At 55.4% G+C, this 18,330-nt stretch overlaps 3 protein-coding genes across 7 annotated transcripts; 1 reads left to right on the top strand and 2 right to left on the bottom strand.

The window, feature by feature from the left end:
* Positions 1-115: 115 nt before the first annotated feature.
* LOC107317183 (E-selectin-like) lies at positions 116-9,032 on the bottom strand. 4 transcript variants are annotated; one of them, XM_085511149.1, is made up of 19 exons: positions 8,909-9,032; positions 8,691-8,781; positions 6,733-7,113; positions 6,554-6,661; positions 6,210-6,392; positions 4,637-4,822; positions 4,333-4,518; positions 4,010-4,195; positions 3,687-3,872; positions 3,364-3,549; positions 3,063-3,248; positions 2,740-2,925; positions 2,436-2,621; positions 2,113-2,298; positions 1,516-1,701; positions 1,270-1,392; positions 854-884; positions 456-547; positions 116-349 (listed from the first exon to the last, which is right to left on the bottom strand). In XM_085511149.1, the coding sequence occupies exons 2-18, from the start codon at positions 8,746-8,748 to the stop codon at positions 493-495; spliced, it is 2,799 nt and encodes a 932-aa protein (XP_085367275.1). In that variant the 5' UTR covers positions 8,749-8,781; positions 8,909-9,032; the 3' UTR covers positions 116-349; positions 456-492. The 4 variants fall into 4 exon arrangements, with proteins under 4 accessions (XP_085367275.1, XP_085367278.1, XP_085367277.1 ...); XM_085511152.1 differs by lacking the exon at positions 3,687-3,872; XM_085511151.1 differs by lacking the exon at positions 4,010-4,195.
* A 1,638-nt stretch (positions 9,033-10,670) lies between these two features.
* Positions 10,671-14,547, bottom strand: LOC107317149 (uncharacterized). 2 transcript variants are annotated; one of them, XR_001556748.3, is made up of 2 exons: positions 12,851-14,547; positions 10,671-12,109 (listed from the first exon to the last, which is right to left on the bottom strand). XR_001556748.3 is itself a non-coding variant. In XM_085511147.1 (1 exon), exon 1 carries the CDS (start codon positions 13,953-13,955, stop codon positions 12,924-12,926), a length of 1,032 nt encoding a protein of 343 aa, XP_085367273.1. In that variant the 5' UTR covers positions 13,956-14,547; the 3' UTR covers positions 10,671-12,923. The 2 variants fall into 2 exon arrangements, 1 of the variants encoding a protein (XP_085367273.1); XM_085511147.1 differs by having other exon boundaries at positions 10,671-14,547.
* A 91-nt stretch (positions 14,548-14,638) lies between these two features.
* On the top strand, positions 14,639-17,470 carry HTATIP2 (HIV-1 Tat interactive protein 2). The gene is made up of 5 exons (XM_015869470.3): positions 14,639-14,899; positions 14,969-15,076; positions 15,226-15,363; positions 16,604-16,665; positions 17,060-17,470. Exons 1-5 carry the CDS (start codon positions 14,738-14,740, stop codon positions 17,283-17,285), a joined length of 696 nt encoding a protein of 231 aa, XP_015724956.2. The 5' UTR covers positions 14,639-14,737; the 3' UTR covers positions 17,286-17,470.
* Positions 17,471-18,330: the final 860 nt, after the last annotated feature.

Here is an 18,330-nt window from a genome sequence, read left to right as displayed (position 1 = left end):
TCCGCCCAAAGCCCCGCCCCCGTACGGTGGCCGCGGGAGGACACTCTAGGCCCGCCCCCATCGCGCTTCGCCCCCACGCGGTGAGCGCCTCGCATTGAGCACACGCGGAACGAGGTCGAGGGGAAAGGTGTTTATTGAGCACCCACAGCACGGCCCCAGCAGCCAGCAGGAGGGCGCTGCAGTCCGCTTTTCCACGCCCCTGCTGCTCTTCAGAGGTTTTGCCCACGCGTGGGTACGGAGCTCTGCGGTCCCAACACCTTATTGCAGCTTATTGCAAGGGCTGCAGGGCAAAGCGAAGTACCGTCAGGGCTTGGTGCTGGTGGGGACCGGGCTCCTGGCTCTGCTTCACCTGCAGCGAGATGGAAGAAGTGACACAAGTGACACTCGCCCTCCCTGAGTTTTCCACCCAGATAAGCCCAGGTGCTGCCCAGAAGGAGATGGTTTTTCACGCACACCTTCCAATGTGCTGCAAGCACTGCGCTGGCATTCACCTTACAAGGTGGAGTCGTAGGCTGCGTTGGTGAATACGCCCGGTGCCCCCAGGTCACTGGGAAAAAACATGGAGTGTCAGCTTAGGGTAAGAAATGAAAAGAAACAGGAAACATCATGCTTCCATGAGGAAAGTACATGTATTTTAGCCATTTCTCCCCACAGGCTACACCCATTAGAGGCTACAGAATCCTTATATTTTGAGGCATGCCAGTTGGCACAACCTCATCAGCCCATAGCTATGCTACTACTGCTCCAAGGGCAGCCTCGTACGTGCAGATAGAGGGGATGATAGTAGGGAGTTGTCCACAGTGATACCCACCTGTCTGCAGGTAGAGACCCTTCTGCCACGTGCAAGTCTTACCTGGTGGGGTTAAGGAGCTTCTTCTTCTCCTCTGAGAGCGGTGTTGAAGCATCCATGGAGATTGCAGGTATAAAAGAAAGAGTCAGATCTTTTTAGTGAAGGGCCTGAGAGGCAGCAGTAAGATCTGACAAACCGAAACAAACTTATCATGCAGCCCCATTCCATCTCATGCTGGGATAATTGCCTTTTGCCCCTTCAACAGCTATGGTGCTTTTCTGACTCTGCCCCCAAGTTGTAGCTGGTGCCTCAGTGGGGAATTGCTGTTAGACTGGGCCAACCCACAGCACACAGAACGTGGACTTAGACAGTCACATCTATAAACTCTTCTCATCAACCCACTTTCCTTGGGGGCTCTGTAACCACCTGGTCTGAGAATCCCTAGCCAAAGCACCCATTGGCTGCAGATGTTTCAGTACCTCTGTCACTGAGCTGCTTGGCAAGCAAGGCGATGAGCGTTCCGGAGAGCACAAGACCAGCTGCTGTCAGAGCACTGGTGCTGGTGTAAACCAGGACTTGTTTTAAAAAGGCAGAAGAATCCTCTGAAAAAGACCCGCAAACACTCAGGTTGTTATCAGAGGGGTTACAAAGAAGCAAAGCTTCTGGGTACCTCCTCTATCCTCAAGATACACCGTAGGAGGCTCGGAAGCACAGCCCCACCATACCTTCACAGAGTGGGGGTTGCCTGGTCCAGTTCCCTGTTGCTGCACACCTGAGCATCTCTGCTCCCATATGCATAAATCCTTCCTTGCAGGAAAAGGTGCAAGTGGAGTTGAATGTGAAGTTCCCATATGGATGAGAACAGTAGAGGTAGCCGTGGCTGGGGGCATCCAGCACTGGACAGCTGATGGCTGCAGGTAGAGCACAGCAGCAACACCGATGAGACAGAATTGTTGGCAGTGAAATGTGGGCACAAGAGCCAGCGGATGAGCTGCCATGAGCTGAGGTGCTGAGGGAAAAGGGAGCGTGGAGAAAGCAATCTGCTAGCACAGAGCAGTGGGCACTGTCCTGGCAGTTCTCAGAAGAACTGGAGTCTTCAGAGGGTCTGCCTCCGCATGGTGCTGTATATCCACTGTGCATAGCCCCATTGGGGTCACAGAAAGTGACAGGATAAAGGCAGCGATGGGGGGCTCCCTTACTGCATCCTTACATAGCTCCATTCCACTCACATCACTTGAGAACACATAGCTCCTCTATCTCACAGAGGGAGACTGGGGACAGATTCTGAGGAAGGGGAAACTCTGTGACCACCACAGCTCTACCTTGGCACTGCGAGGCATCCCCGGCCCAGGTTCCAGTGGCCATGCAGTCCCTGCTGTGTGACCCCATCAGCTCAAATCCTGGCTGGCAGGAGAAGCCACACGTGGAGCCAAAAGTGAAGTTCCCATGGAGGTGGGAGCAGTTCAGCTCTCCATGCTCTGGAGCACTGAGCACCGGGCAGGTGATGGCTGAGAAGTAAAAGAAGCACACCTCAGGCAGGAGCCAGGCAGTTGCAAGGCTCAGCTTCTGGGATGAGAAGGTTAATGAAGCTGAGAACATCCCAGGGCCAATCTCAAGCCAGTAATGTCTTTACCAACAGCTCTACCTTTGCACTGTGGGGCATCCTCAGTCCAGGTTCCATTGGCTGTGCACTCATGGTGCTGTGGCCCCATGAGTTCAAATCCTGGCTGGCAGGAGAAATAACATGTGGAGCCAAAGGTGAAGTTCCCATGGAGGTGGGAGCAGTTCAGCTCTCCATGCTCTGGAGCACTGAGCACTGGGCAGGTGACAGCTGCAGGGGAAAGAGGCACACTTTAAGCAGGAGCTGGGTTACTGTAGGGTTGAAATGTTGTGACCAAGAGGCTCAAGAACATCCTAGTATCATCCCAAAGCTCTATCAGCATCTCTACCTTTACATCTTGGAATGTCCTCACTCCACTTCCCCGTGGCCATGCACTTGTGACTCTGTGACCCCATCAGCTCAAATCCTGGCTGGCAGGAGAAGCCACACGTGGAGCCAAAGGTGAAGTTCCCATGGAGGTGGGAGCAGTTCAGCTCTCCATGCTCTGGAGCACTGAGCACCGGGCAGGTGATGGCTGAGAAGTAAAAGAAGCACACCTCAAGCAAGAGCCAGGGAGCAGCAAGGCTCAGCTACTGGGATGAGAAGGCTAATGAAGCTGAGAGCATCCCGGGGCAAATCTCATGCCATTAACGTCTTTACCGACAGTTCTACCTTTGCACTGTGGGGTGTCCCCATTCCAGATCCCCTTGGCTATGCACTCATGGTGCTGTGGCCCCATGAGTTCAAAGCCTGGCTGACAGGAGAAGTAACATGTGGAGCCAAAGGTGAAGTTCCCATGGAGGTGGGAGCAGTTCAGCTTTCCATGATCTGGAGCACTGAGCACTGGGCAGGTGACAGCTGCAGGGGAAAGAGGCACACTTCAAGCAGGAGCCAGGTTACTGTAGGGTTGAAATGTGACCAAGAGGATGAAGAGCATTCTAGTGTTGTCCCAACACTCTATCAGCATCTCTACCTTTGCATCGTGGAATGTCCCCATTCCAGTTCCCCGTGGCCAAGCACTCTTGACTGTGTGACCCCATCAGCTCAAATCCTGGCTGGCAGGAGAAGCCACATGTGGAGCCAAAGGTGAAGTTCCCATGGAGGTGGGAGCAGTTCAGCTCTCCATGCTCTGGAGCACTGAGCACTGGGCAGGTGATGGCTGAGAAGTAAAAGAAGCACACCTCAAGCAGGAGCCAGGAAGCTGCAAGGCTCAGCTTCTGGGATGAGAAGGCTAGTAAAGCTGAGAACATCCCAGGTCCAATCTCAGGCCAGTAACGTCCTTACTGGTAACTCTACCTTTACATCGTGGAATGTCCTCACTCCACTTCCCTGTGGCCAAGCACTCGTGACTCTCTGACCCCATCAGCTCAAATCCTGGCTGGCAGGAGAAGCCACACGTGGAGCCAAAAGTGAAGTTCCCATGGAGGTGGGAGCAGTTCAGCTCTCCATGCTCTGGAGCACTGAGCACCGGGCAGGTGATGGCTGAGAAGTAAAAGAAGCACACCTCAGGCAGGACCCAGGAAGCTGCAAGGCTCAGCTTCTGGGATGAGAAGGCTGATGAAGCTGAGAATATTCCAGGGCCAGTCTCAGGCCACTAACGTTTTTACCGACAGTTCTACCTTTGCACTGTGGGGTGTCCCCATTCCAGATCCCCTTGGCTGTGCACTCATGGTGCAGTGGCCCCATGAGTTCAAAGCCTGGCTGGCACGAGAAGTAACATGTGGAGCCAAAGGTGAAGTTCCCATGGACATGGAAGCAGTTCAGCTCTCCATGGTCTGGAGCACTGAGCACCGGGCAGGTGATGGCTGAGAAGTAAAGGAAGTACACCTCAAGCAGGAGCCAGGGAGTTTCAAGGCTCAGCTTCTGGGATGAGAAGGTTAATGAAGCTGAGAACATCCCAGGGCCAGTCTCAGGCCAGTAATGTTTTTACCGACAGTTCTACCTTTGCACTGTGGGGCATCCCCAGTCCAGGTTCCGTTGGCTGTGCACTCACTTCTCTGTAGCCCCATCAACTCAAACCCTGTTTGGCAGGAATGGTCACACTTGGAGCCAAAGGTGAAGTTCCCATGGAGGTGGGAGCAGTTCAGCTCTCCATGCTCTGGAGCACTGAGCACCGGGCAGGTGACAGCTGCAGGGGAAAGAGGCACACTTCAAGCAGGAGCCAGGTTACTGTAGGGTTGAAATGTTGTGACCAAGAGGCTAAAGAACATCCTAGTGTCATCCCAAAGCTCTATCAGCATCTCTACCTTTACATCGTGGAATGTCCTCACTCCACTTCCCCGTGGCCATGCACTTGTGACTCTGTGACCCCATCAGCTCAAATCCTGGCTGGCAGGAGAAACCACACGTGGTGCCGAAGGTGAAGTTCCCGTGGAGGTGGGAGCAGTTCAGCTCTCCATGCTCTGGAGCACTGAGCACCGGGCAGGTCACAGCTGCAAGAGAAAAGGTCTCAGGAGGGGATTTGGGTGGAGCTGAATACAGAGATTAGTGCTTAATCCCAACCTAATAAACTCAAATTTATGGTGACATGTCTTTGATCTGCCTTTCTTACCTCAATACCAGATGGCAAGCCTCACTTCCTTGGACAGTGGTATTACCTTTGGTTCAGTGATTTTTGCTCCATATGAGAAGCAGTTGCTGCTGTACCAGGACCTGGTTATATCCCTGGCATTCTCTGGGTCACCATGGCAAATACCATGGACTCCTTAAGCAGAGCCTGTTTCCCTATAGGATGCCCACCTCCCAACCCAGCACCCAGACACACTAGCTCTGTCTTTGTAATGAGAATGGGGCTCTGACCAGGCACCCTCAGCTGTGCACCACAGCTTCTCCCATGTCCCTGTTGTGCCCAGGGCACATTCAGCCCTTCCACAGTCAGAGCCTGTGCTTTGTGCTGTAATAAAGCCAATTGGCAACACTCACTAGCACAGCTCTGTTATCAGCACTGGCAACCACGTCAGCCAAAATTTGCAGAAAAGAAAAATCAGTCCTACATCAAGCAGGAAAAAACAGATGTGCTCTGAAAAACCAGATGTGGGAACTTGGAAAGCCAGGAGCGGGAAAGGTCAGGGCAACTTGCTGGATGGTGCACGGGGGAACTTCCACAAAACTTACATCACAGCAGCCCTTGGTCCCTGCTCCCTTAGCAGCAGAAATACCTGGGCCACCAGCCTACTTACCCCTCCTCTCTGGCAGCACTAACTGCAAGGCAATCTTCTAGCTTTAAAGGTGTGCATACTGCTGGGGCTCTCCATGCAGGAGATACCCCTTTGTGTCTTGCACCTGCTTCAGGTCTCAGTTTGTCACATCCTTGTACGCACACACAGACCTGTTGTACAGAGCAGATGGAGCAAGGCTCCACACAAACCCCAGCCCAAAATAGCTCAGTGCCTCTGGGGCAGCTACAAGCCCTCAAGATGCCAACAGGAAGACTTTCTCTGCAAAACACACCACAGCTCATTTCTTTTGCGGCTTTCTCCCCACAGTGGTTTCCTGCCTGCCCTGTTCCTCCCCATCTCACTGCCTCTTGCCCTTCTACCCAACCCAGTCAGGGTGCACCCTTCCCCCAGCCGTGTGACAGCTCCCATTCCTCTTCTTCAAGTCCTTCTGAAGTGGCCAGCAGCTTCTCAAGGAGCAGTCAGTGCCTCTCAGACAACAGAGGTGCCAGGACACCAGTTGTGCCCCAACACAAACAGGAAGCGAGCATCAACATGTGGGAAATTGCAAGGGTTTGCTGCATCTACACACCAGAACCCACTGTGGAAATGATGCTGAGCATCAGTTCCATGCTCCAGAGCCCCAGTCCATGGCAGTCCCTACCTATGCATGTGGGGGTCTCCGCCGACCACTGCCGCTCAGCCAAGCACTGCAGTTCATCCACACCTCGCCGTTCAAACCCCTCTGGGCACCAGAAGGTGCAGGTGGAGTTGTATCTGAAGTCTCCAAAGGGATGGCTACAGTTCATGTACGCTCCTCTGGGCTTGAGTACAGGGCACTGCACGGCTAGGAGAGATGTGGCCACAGCCTGTCAGCAGCACGACAGACCGTGGGCTTTGCTGGGGCTTGAGCTCTCCAAAAAAAGAGGGGTCTTTTTGGAATACACAGCTGCAAGCACCATCCAAGACAAGCACCTCAGCCCCAAGCAGAGCCTACTGGGTACTCACCATTCTCGCAGTTGTCCCCTTCGAAGCCAGGGTGGCACTCACACTTGTAGCTCTGGATGACCTCCACACAATCACCATGCAGGCCACAGAGCAAGGGCTGGCAGGAGGCTGTGCACATTGACCGTCATCAAGGGATGCTCTGCCCTGCTCCCAGCCCTCCCCATATTCTCACCACTCACCCTTGTAGCACAGTGCCTTCTTCTTCTTCGTACAAGGCTCATCGTTCCACTTGCCTGCCTCCAGCTGCCGCTTGATGTAGATCTCCACACAATCCTGGTTGGACCTGCGGTTGTTGGGCTCCCCAGTGGCCCAGTTGGCTTCTTTCTCTGTCAGCACCTTCTCGGTACCCACCCAGGTCCATACACCCCTCTGCTTGCGGATGCCAATCCAGTAGTATTTGCTATGATAGGGCAGGGTACGATTGAGGTATTCGATCTCCTCCTTGTTCTGGATGGCCACCAGGTCGGTGAAGAACTGCTGGCAGTATCTCCTGGCATTGTTCCACTCAAAGTCCTCCTTGCTGTAGTTGTATGTCCAGGCTCCCACCTGCATCACCATGCCTGCAGGAGAGGATGTGGTCTGTGATCACTGCAGACAGACAGTGCAGGGCTGGGATCAGGGTCCGTGTGGACCTGAGGCTGGCACCAGGGCCAAGAGCCACCAGCAACTGGAAGCTAAAAATGGGGGAAGTGTGGATGAGAACAAAGTTCAAAGAGGGGACATGGAGATGTGTAAGGATCCGACATGGCAGAATGAATCATGGTGGGGCAGAGGGGCAGCAGAGAAATGAGGAAGGTGGGAAAAAGCTGGGGCTCCCCTCCCCATAAACATCTCCCAAAGAGTTCCTGAAAGCACATCTCCTTCTACAAATGTAAAATGGTTCCACATGTGTGGTTTTGTTGTTTGGTTGTTTGTTTTCCCTTCTGCGTGTAATTTACAATACTACAGGAGGATCGGTTTTGCACAAGAAAGAAGCCCAAGCGTTCCCCCACTCCCAAAAGCATCCTTATGCCATGCTGCACACCTGATCCAGAGGTGGCCCAGAGAGCTGCAGAACACTATATTGCAAAACACAGCCTTGCAGAAAGCAGTTCATGCCCTGGCCATGCCCACCAGGGAAGGCAAAGCCCAGATTAACTGGAACCCACGCCCAGAAGTGGAAGGCACTTTGATGAAATACTGCTTCTGTTTCACACCACAGCTTGATGTAATCAAGAAGTTTTTGCCCCCAAAAAAGCTTCCTCTCTTCTCCCTAGAAGCAGGTATGCCCACAACTGTGGAAAGCAGACCAAAAGCAAGGTGGGGAGAAAAGCCACTCCAAGCAACAGGCCTGAGGTGCCCTGTTGCAGGAGAGCACATCTTACGCTTTCATTATGAAGGAAAAGGTCTGAGCACTGTATATTATATGCAAATACAGGGCTTCACAAATCTAACCAGGGCTCTAGCAAGGCCAGTTATTATACATTTTCCCATGCAAAATCCCTACAATTTGTCTGGTTATCCTTGTGGAAGATCTAACTACACATTTTGTTAAACAAAACCAAGAAAAAGGTGCTCTCCAAAAGCAGCCCAGCTCCTCACTTCCCAGAGCTCCCCAGGCAACCACTGGGAGCCTGCCTTGGCCCCACCACCTCCCCTGAGAATCCTGAGGAAGACCAGACCCCAGGAAAGACCAGGGAACACGTCTACAACCTACACACTCTTACCTCATCCTTCCAGCTCCTGCAGCCCCATGTGCTCAGCCTCATCTCACCTCTCCCCATCTGCCTCAGCTGAGTCCCACCTGGGTTCCATTAACAGCCCTGGCAGCCCCCATGCCTCCAGCCCTGTGCAGCTGGGCACAGTGCTTGCAGCACTCAAGCTGCAATCGTATTTTTGTTTTCCTTGCAGACCTAAATCTCAGTCTCCTCCTGACACTTCTACTTTTGCCTCTGCTCTTCTGCTGATTCGCAAAAGCTCTTTCGTAAACTGATCCACGCCACACAGGATTTCTATCACATTCCTTGCCCCATGTAGTGCCAATGTGCAAAGGAAATATCCTACAGGCACCAAAGCCATGTGTCTGTGGGGCACCCAAAATAACTCCACTGCCCTTCTCCAGTTTCCCATTCCCTCCGGGTCACAGTGGGCACCTTACCACATGTAAAGGCAGCGATGCTCAGGCAGCAGACACCACAAGAGCTGAAAGCCCTCATCCTCCAAGTGCAGTGCTGTCCCACAGTGGTGCCCTGTGTGCCGGAGAGAAGGGCATGAGCATGCATTCTTGTCAGCTGCAGGATACCCACCCGCAACCCTCCCTGCCCCCTGCACAAGCAGACCCCAGCTGTCCCAATGGGAAGAAACAGGCAGACCTACCACACTGGTGCTGCAGGGTGCCTGCTGCACCTGGCCCTTGCCCTGGGCAGGCAGCACTGCTCACGCTTCCTTCAAGCCTCAGAGCATCGCTCCCTCCCCCCAGTCTCTTCCCCTCCTGACCCAGCCCTGCTGCCAGCCCGCATCCTGCCCCGCTGCGTCCCCCCCACTGCCAGGAAACTGCTGCCAGCTGGAGACTTGCACCCCAATGAGGGGCCAGCCTGGTGTGCAGCCACCCAGAGCCCTCCAACCCACCATGTCGGTGACAGCAACAAAGAGAGGACAGAGTAGGATGAGGTGTGTGGACCTGCACCAGGCAGAACAGGAACGAGGTAAGCGGCTCCTGGATCCTGTTGCAGGCTGTGAATTGTCATATACCACTCAAGACCAATTAGTTACACAATGTATTTTCCTGTTTCTGCCTTTTAAAATCTTTATGAGAAAGATCCAAAAAACAGGATGGGGGAACTTCCCCCCATTAAATGTCCTTTATGAACTTCTACCGATGCTTCAGGAAGGTGCCCATTGTGTGCAGCATCACCATCTATCTATTTTTACACATGTTCTACTTCTAAGTAATATTATTTTGGCAGGGTTTTCTGAGGGAATTACTCTGCTCACTTCCAGCTAAAGCCAAGGCAAGAGCCATTTGGATCACATGCATGTTCCAGTTCCAAGAGAAATAAATGATGCCCCAGCGGGACTCACATGACACAAAAGGAGGAACCCATCCCCAAAATCCATAACTCATTACAGTGACCTTCTGCTTGGCCAATGCAAATGAACTTCTGTTCCTGTCCTTTGTTATCATCCTTGCAAAATGTTTTGGTGCAGTTCTCCCTCTTTCTGTGCATGCAGTGACCCAGCAGCATTCGCTTTGCCAGCTCCCATGAAGAAAGTGTAGCTTGGGACAGGGAATGCCATCCCAGTGGACAGAGAGGCTGCTGGGTGGATTCTGGGCAGGGGGACACCTCAGGAAGCCACAGTCCCCTGAGCAGGACAAAGCTGCTGCTGCACTAGGACAGTCAGAGGGGTGCTGCTGGATGCTCAGCCCCATGGGAGGGCAGGAAGAAAATGGGCCGTGCCCCTGCAGGTTTCACTTCTGCTGGCACAGGACACAACAGGGCAGAACAATAGAAAAAAAACATCCCCACCTTTATTTTTGTCATTACAAATAGTTTCTGGTGTTGCTGTAAAAGCAGAAGTGAACTGGCCGAGACTTGAAGGTGGACACTGCAAGGGGAAGGATGCAGCCCTGAACTCATGCTTTATATGTAAAGGAGAGGGGTATATGTGGCAGAGGGGAATGAATGAGGACTGCAGTCAGTTCTGCAGCTCTGCTGGGAGCCAGACAATCCCAGAGGTAATCTTGTTTTGCTGATGTCTTTCAGGGCCAGCTCCTGGGCAAATGTCAGCATGCTGCAGGGCACGTGCTCCTCACAGGGATCCTGCAGGCTCCTCCAGCACTGTGAGGCTGAGTGGGGTGCTCCCCTGCCACTTGGGAGGAGCCCCTCACCATGCACACTGCTCTTGTTTTGGCAGAGGCCCCATCCCTGTGTGGTACAGCCCTCTCCTCTTCTTGAGCAATGCTCCCTGCAAACCGCAAAGGAACCGACTCACCCTGACGCAGCCTGCATGGAGCAGCTGCCTCTGACGACACCACAGGCACATCCCTCGGCACCTTCTGCAGCCCCCAGGACATGGAGACAAGGGGCACCCCCAGGGGGTGCAGCCATCGGGTACAGCCCTGTTCCCACTCCTGATCTCCCCTCCCCCATGCCACCCCATTTCCAGACCCTGCACTGAGCCAGGATGCTCTGAAGGCACCTCCTGGGCATGGGCTGGGGATGGCTCCCCCTCTACAGTGCCACCATGGGGGCTTTTTGTCCCCAAAGTTGTCCCGAGCTGGGAGGTGCCTCTGAGCGCATCTCACCTCAGTGCCCCTGAAGTGTGGCACACAGTACAATCTTTCTCAGAATCTGAAAGTGGTAACAGTTTGGCCACAGGAAGACATGTTTACTCAAATATCACCCCAACCAGGGCAGGGCAAGATGGAGGCACTGATTTGCTCAGCAGGATGGGGATGTCCCCAAATGTTCCTGGCATGCCCCAGGTGGAACAATGCTGGCTGCAAGGTGCTGGGGGCACTGGGCCCCTGCCCACCACAGCATGTCCCCTTTGCCCTGTTAATGCCCCTAGGAGCCATTTCTCTGACCCTGGAGATCTCAGCCTTGTGCCTTCACCCTGCAACAAAAGGACAAAGAGCCGTATGGCATTGCTGCTATTTGTGCACCCCTGGAGCTGGCTCCTGTTGCCTGGCTGCAGCAGCACGTGCCAGGCATGGGTAACGATTTGCCAAACAGGATGGTGGGGGTGGAGATAATGGAAACTTATCTCAGTGCTGGTGTTGTGAGCAGTAAACAAGCGGCCCTGCCTGTCAGGGTGAGTGCAGCCTGGGGCATCCGGTCCCACCCAGCCCTACTCACTGCCCTCATGGCACTGCCTTGCGTCCCCCGGACATCACCACTGCTACTGCAACAGTCTGGTTTAATGCTTTAATGCAGTCTTCTTATTTCAAGAGGGCAAGCCCAGAGGCGGATTCTGCTGCCCGTCCCCCCAGCACGTTTTTGCTCCCCTCTGCCTCTTCCCTTCCCCTCACTCTGGCTCTGTGCAGCCCATCTGGCTCTCTCAACAGCAGACCTGGCTCTGCAGCCATACAGCTCTGCAAAGAACCATGCAGATGATCAGGTGAACACATTCAGCCACGAGAGCCCTGCCTCTGGCCACTGCCAGCCCCACAGAGCAAACAATGTCCTGTCCTCCTGCCAGGAAATCCGGAGGCAGTCCTGGCCATGCAGCGAGGCCAGCTCCATTTTCCTGCACACAGAAGCATCCTTGAGCAGTTCATTCTTCACCTTTTGGCAGCTGAGGGCTGAGTTTTCCTCTCCTTCCAGCCTCAGGCAAGCACCCTGCCTTGTGCTTCCTGCCCTCTTGTGTTCAGCACCAGCAGTGCTGTGATGCTTTCTGCCCTGGGACCTTGGTTATTTTTGTGCTCTTGAGGACCTTGCTCCTCGGAAAGTGCCCTTCTCCTCGCTGCCTTCTGGATGCAGAGCTGTGGAGACGTCTCTCCTGCATTCTGGTCCTGCTGCTTGTCTCAGGGTTGGCTAGTTCCTCTCTCACAGTCCTCATTTTTGGGGCAAGTCTCTGCAAAGAAAAGAACTCCACCTAAAATAATGAGGGCAAGGGTGTCCCCAGTATTTTGCTGTCACTTGGAAATTAATTTCTTCTTCTCCATGTTCTGGCTTCCCACATCTGTGGTTTATCATAGAATCATGGAATCATTTAGTCCAACCCCAACCCACACCCACCATGCCCACTGAACATGTCCTTCATTCAGTGCCATACCTCCATGGTTCCTGAACACCTCCAGGTACGGTGACCCCACCAGCTCCCTGGGCAGCCTGTGCCAGTGCCCAACCACACTTTCTGAGAAAGCAATGTTTCCTAATAAGACTCGTGCTTCAGATCCCTCACAGCCCCATTGCTTTTTACTGGATGCATTTAAGAACAGGACCTTTCCCCTCCATCCCATCACCAGTCCCAGAAGGGGACAGACTCATTAATAGGCTCTGCTGTGATGGGACAAGGGGAAATAGTTTCAAACTAAAAGAGATGAAACTAGATTGGAAATAAGGAAGAAGTTTATTCAGTGAGGGTGGTGAGACAGTGGCACAGGTTACCCAGAGAGGTGGTGGGAGCCTCTGCCAAGATCAGGCTGAATGGGGCTCTGAGCACCTGATGTCCCTGCTCACTGCATGCCAGATCATCTTTAAAAGTCCCTTCCAACTCAAATGGTTCTATGATAGATTTTATCCCCAGCTCCACCGGGAATTTTGCCGGCCCAGACCCACACTGGGGATTGCCCCCACCTCACCAACACCATACCTGGCTCCTGGAGGGATGCCATGCTCAGGGGGAGCTCAGGGCCGCTCACCTCTGACTGCCAGCCCCACCACTGTCACACAGATGTCACATAGAGGTGTCTCAGTGCCGTGCAGGATCTCCGGGCACCCTTCCGCATCGATGTCCGTCGGCTGACACGTGAGGCTGCCCGCAGCACGGGGGACACTGGCCCCAGCGGTGCCACCCGCAGTGTTTGTCCCCGCTGCCTCTGGGATGTCTGAGGGGTGCTGGGGGCCTCTGGCACACTTCCATTTGTCCCTGAAGTGTTGTTGCTCTCAATGATGAGCTGGAGCAGGCCTGCCCCAGGGAAGTCCAAAATGACCACTCCCCAGCACACCGTCTGCCCCGAGCAGCACTGCAGGTGTTGGTAGCACTGAGGGTTGACAAAGCGAGCCACGTCCTCGGGGCAGGTGAAGAGCCCATTGCCGGAGCAGAAGGTGAGGTGCATGGTGGCAGGGTCCCCACTGGCTGCTGTGTCCAGGTGCCGCTGTGCTCGTGCCCATTTCCTCTCCAGCGAGAGCACATTCCACGCGTCGCTGATGCTCAGCCGCTCATAGGGGATGCCCAGCACTGCCTGCTCCAACGCCTCCAGCACCACGATCTTGCCCCGCACCTGGCCCAGCGTGGGCACCTCCTCCCGACACCACAGCCGACCCCGGCTTTCTTCCAGCAGGCAGCGCTGGAGCCTCGCAGCGAAGCGGGGCCGTGGGAAGATGGGCATCTCCTCCTTGATGCGCATCAGCACAGCCTCACCAGGGTGAGCTCGGAGGAAGCGCAGGGTGCGACGCAGGACGCCCCGCAGGCTGACCCGCTGGAAGGTGCACAGGTGATAGACGCGCAACTCGCCCCGCTCCAGTTTGCAGCGCACGTCCAGGAAGCGCACTCCAGCCGCCAGCTGGGCCTCCAAGCCCCAGCTCTGGCAACGCAGGCGACGGCCACCAAAAAGACTGAGGGAATCGTGTGTGCCGGGGATGGAGATGCGGGAGAGCGGCAGGGTGTCAGGCAGAGCTGCCATCCAGTCGGGGCGGTAGGCAGCAGGCTCGGCTGTGATGTCGAATGCTGCGTTGCGCCGGCACCGTGCATCCATGCTGCAGTGAACACGGGCACCCCAGCACCGGGCAAGACTGTGGTGGTGGGGTGCAGCCTGTTGGATGGCGTGTAGGCAGTGACCGGCAGGATGAGCGGGATGCTGGCCATTATCTGGGTGATGCTCATGGTACACGTCATGGTCCTCATGTGGCACGTGCTGCAGGGATCCGGGCTCACTCCTCACCAAGGAGAGAACTCAGCAGGATGGAAAACTGTTGGGCTGATCCCGAAAGCAGCCAGTCAGGCTGCACACCTCCCTTCCCAGGAATCAGGACAAACGGGATCGGGCACCCCAGGGCCCTGGGAAGCTGCCTATGCCCGGAAAGGCACAGCTGGCTGGGGCTGCCATCACCGCTGAGCTGTGAGCCCTGTGAGCTGGAGGCAGCACCTGGGGGTGACTCACTACCTGCCCCTGGGACAAGGCTGCCTCACACTGTTGCCCTGAAGGCTTTGATGCTCGAAAGCCGTGTTCCCCTGCTGTGACATCTCTCTGGGGACACACAGCAAGGTGGCCTCCAGGACGCTCGCTGTGAGAGCTCTCACTGCACTGACTCCAACATAGGGGAAGCACAGGCTGAGGGTGTGGACATTCTGCTGCCACCCCCGCTGGCATGACTCGCTGTCATCCATCCCGGTGACACTTTGCAAGCCTGCTCAACGCCTGGCTCCAAAGCAGCCGTCACAGAAGGGCGGAGCGCTGGGGCAGGCGGGGAAAGCAGCAGCAGCAACAGCAACAACAAGAGCAGCGCAGCCCAGCCTGCAGCGGCACCTCCCCAAAGCATGGCGGCCCCGGGCGGCGGAGGTTCCTGCTTCGTGCTGGGAGCCTCGGGGGCGACGGGCCAGGCTCTGCTGAAGGAGCTATGCGCACAGCGGCCCTTCAGCAGGGTGACGGTGATCGGGCGGCGGCAGCTGAGCCTGCCCGAGGGATGCGGCGTTGCCGTGGTGCGGTGTGGGCCAGGGGTGGCGGGGTCCGTGCTGGAGGTGCCATCCTGACCCACGTGCCTCCCCTAGGAGCAGGCGGTGGTGGACTTCGAGCGGCTGGGAGAGCACGCCGATGCCTTCCGAGGCCACGACGTGGGTTTCTGCTGCCTGGGCACCACCCGAAGCAAGGCGGGTGCGGTGAGTGGCCCTGGCTGGTCCCAGGGTGTCACTGGGCATCACCGTGCCCAGAGATGCTCAGCCCTGGGGAATGCACCGTGGGTGCCTCCGTTCCCAGTGGGGTGCTGCTCGGTGAGAGGTCGCTGACCCCGCTCCCTGCCCTGCCCTAGGATGGCTTTGTCCGTGTGGACCGGGACTACGTGGCACAGGCAGCCGAGCTGGCGCGGGCAGGGGGCTGCAAGCACTTCGTCCTGCAGTCCTCCCAGGGTGCGAACGAACGCAGCAACTTCCTGTACCTGCGGGTGAAGGTGAGGTGGGAAGCTGGGCGTGCTCCTAGAGATGGAGATGTGGGGACATTGGGGAACGAAGCTGGGGCTGAGGCTGCAGAGGGTCCAGAGGCCCCAGGACTCTCACAGTAAGGGGGAACAGAGAGCTCGGGAGATGGGCTGGCAGCACAGCAGCGTGCCCTGCTGCGTCCTAAAGGGCAGACAGCAGGCGTTCAGCATCCTTACACTACTGAGCACCACTCACTCTTGTAGGACTTGCTCCTGCCTGCAGTGTCTCACAACGGCAGTGCCCGGGCTGGGCAGCATCCAGTTGCCACCCCGCAATGCCCTGCTCCGCCCGCTGCTGCTGCAGTTAGCGCTGTGGCTACAAGGGAGCGCTGCTGGCCGCTGTTCGGCTGTCCAGCGCTGACATTCCTTTCCTAGAGAGTTTCCTAGAGCTGTCTTTCTACAGCTGGGTTTTGTTTTTGTTGCGACTGAATTTCTGCGGTCTCTGCTGACCCATCCGTTTGCCCCATTTGGGTCCCTGCGCTGCCCTGCCTTCTTCTTTGGCGATTGGGATCTTGGCCAAACGCTTTGCATTTTGAGCAGGATCAGCTCTGGTTTTTCCTTCCCTGCCCTCCTAGAAACCCCTCTCCTCAGGCATGGTTGTGGCCCTGGCTTTGTTACGCTGGGAGAGGAGTGACCTTTACCCATGGCCACACATACCTGGCTCCTGACAGTTCGTGTGCCCTGTGCCCTTCCTACTGCAACCCTCCTCTCCTAAGTTATCTGGAGGATTATTCAGGGCTCGCTAGCACAAACCAGTTGTATGTTGGGCAATACTTGAAGGGTGGCTGGTACAGAGGTGATGCAAGACTGAGCACGTGTGCTCAAAGTCTTCCAGAGGCTGGTGGGACTGCAGCCGGGCAAGTGGGGAAGGGTCAGCCACTGCTGCTCTTTGACCACCTACCTGTGAGCAGGTCTTCTGCTTCTCCTTCTCTGTGTCCATATTTTTCTCTGCCATCAACTCGGCTTTCCTTTGTGTGTTCATTTTACCTTTGCCAAATTGTAGGAGCCTGGGAGCTAAATTCACACCTCTCAGATCCAGTGCTGTGGCCATGTCCTGTGGCTGTGCTGTGCACTGGGGGTCCTGGGGTAGGATGCAGCACCAGCCAGACACTGTGTTCTGCCCACAGCTCAGCTCTTCCATCTCCCTGATTCATAGGGTGGGAGACAAGGTGCCTGTGATCATCCTTGACTTGTTTTGTCCCCACTGTGACAGGGAGAAGTGGAGAAACTGGTTGAGGCTGTCGGCTTTGACCGTTGCACCATTCTTCGGCCAGCGTGAGTAACAGAGGGGGCACAGAGCCAGGGCAGGGCTGGGAGATGGGGCCATGGGCAGGTTAGGGAGGGCTGCGAAGGAAGTGAAGGGAGCCCCCGGGGTCACACACAGCTCCTACCTGCAACCTCTTCAAAGCAGAGGTTGAGGGACATTAGCTGAAGCTTAACTTTATCTGGAGGTCAGCCTGTGCGGAGGGGCTTCTTTCCTGTATCCTTTCAGCCATACTCAACCTGAGAGGACCAGCATCCTGATTTTGGCAGCACTGTGGGTAAAAGGAGCTCCCAGGGATCAGCCCACTCACATTCCAAGACCCTTCAGAAGGCACTTGGGCCCAGTGCAGGTTTTCCAGTTGGGTTGGCTCTGCAGCCTGACCCACTTCACCTCCTTGCCCTGCAGGGTGCTGCTGTGTGCACGCCAGGAGTTCCGCCCCGCCGAGTGGATCACGCAGCGGGTTCTGGGATTTGGTGCCTGGTTCTTCCCCACTGCTTACTCAGTGCCTGTAGAAACGGTGGCAAGGGCAATGGTGGCCTGCGTGGTGCAGCCAAGTGGGGAGAAGGTGGAGGTGCTGGAGAACAAAGCCATCCATCAACTGGGAAAGGCAGTGCCACAGCTGGGCACATAGAGCAAAAGACATGGGCAAGAAGTAGTGGGCTGACCTTCCAGAGGCTCTTCTGGGCTGAGGATGAATGTATGGGATAATAGTGGGGTGTTTGCATGGACAATGGGGAGCTGGGGTGCAAATCTGGGGAAGCGTTTTATAATTCAAACAATTCCTTGAATTGAGAATAAAACCCTGTGACTGGCCTATGCCAGCTGTGTTGAAATTCTGCCTTGAAGCCCAGCTGCATCTCCTGGTGCCACATCAGGGAACGCATCATGTGGTTGGGGCACAGCTGACCCCAGGAACCAGCACCCTTCACACGACTGAGATCCCAGCAGCTGCAGAGCACCCACGGTCCTCATGCTCTGCTACGTGGCAGAGGATGCAGGGCTATTGGGCTGCCCGGGACCCCCTTACATCCCAGCTCCTGCACCACAGCCGTTCTCAAGCCTCCCACAGGGTCAAGGACCGTGGTGGCTCCTCAGCTGGGAGCTTTACGTGACTCCTGCACTCCCAGCTGGCTGCTGGCCCAGTGGCTTTCCAGGGTTTTCTCTTCTTCAACCTCCCCGTGGTCCCTGTGTCAGTGACTTAGATGGGAAGAGGAGATGGGTGCCTGGTTTCTGTCCTCTCACACAAGCATTCACATCACCAAGCTGGTACCTCGGAGATGTGGTGCCATCAAGCAGTAATCCAGGGAGACTGATCTGGAGAAAGCTAAAGGGAGATCTGTAGAGTAATTCTTAACGTAAAAAGGGACATGCAAAGTGGGCTGCTCAGGAATAGCACACACACACCTGGAGGGGTCTGTGGCTTATGCAGCATGAAGGCTGCTCAAACATGGGTTACACCGCTGTAAATCCATCCCAGCACTCAGAGCTTTTATCAGGTGATGATGGGCTTCAAGAGGGGAGAGCAGGTGAGTGCTTGAAACGACGAGACCTGTGAAGATGCAAAACCTGCATACATACAAGAGAATGAAAATAAAGAATGCAAACTCTGGGAAGTTACAGGTAAAAGGCAGACTATCCTGAAGGAATAAACATAAATCAAGACAGTGTGAGAAGCA

Source organism: Coturnix japonica, chromosome 11, assembly GCF_054131305.1.
Source record: "Coturnix japonica strain WE chromosome 11, WE-NBRP24, whole genome shotgun sequence".
NCBI lineage: Eukaryota > Metazoa > Chordata > Aves > Galliformes > Phasianidae > Coturnix > Coturnix japonica.
The sequence above is the reverse complement of the archived record's forward strand: the minus strand, read 5'-3'. Positions and strand labels throughout refer to the sequence as shown.

Coding starts and splice junctions, on each gene's coding strand:
- LOC107317183 (XM_085511149.1), bottom strand. CDS start 8,748: ATGAGGGCTTTCAGCTCTTGTGGTGTCTGCTGCCTGAGCATCGCTGCC. Junction 3,249..3,363: donor GGACATTCCACGATGCAAAG/GTAGAGATGCTG, acceptor TTTCCCCTGCAG/CTGTCACCTGCCCAGTGCTC. Junction 2,622..2,739: donor GGACATTCCAAGATGTAAAG/GTAGAGATGCTG, acceptor TTTCCCCTGCAG/CTGTCACCTGCCCAGTGCTC.
- LOC107317149 (XM_085511147.1), bottom strand. CDS start 13,955: ATGGATGCACGGTGCCGGCGCAACGCAGCATTCGACATCACAGCCGAG.
- HTATIP2 (XM_015869470.3), top strand. CDS start 14,738: ATGGCGGCCCCGGGCGGCGGAGGTTCCTGCTTCGTGCTGGGAGCCTCG. Junction 15,077..15,225: donor CCCGAAGCAAGGCGGGTGCG/GTGAGTGGCCCT, acceptor GCCCTGCCCTAG/GATGGCTTTGTCCGTGTGGA. Junction 16,666..17,059: donor TGCACCATTCTTCGGCCAGC/GTGAGTAACAGA, acceptor CTTGCCCTGCAG/GGTGCTGCTGTGTGCACGCC.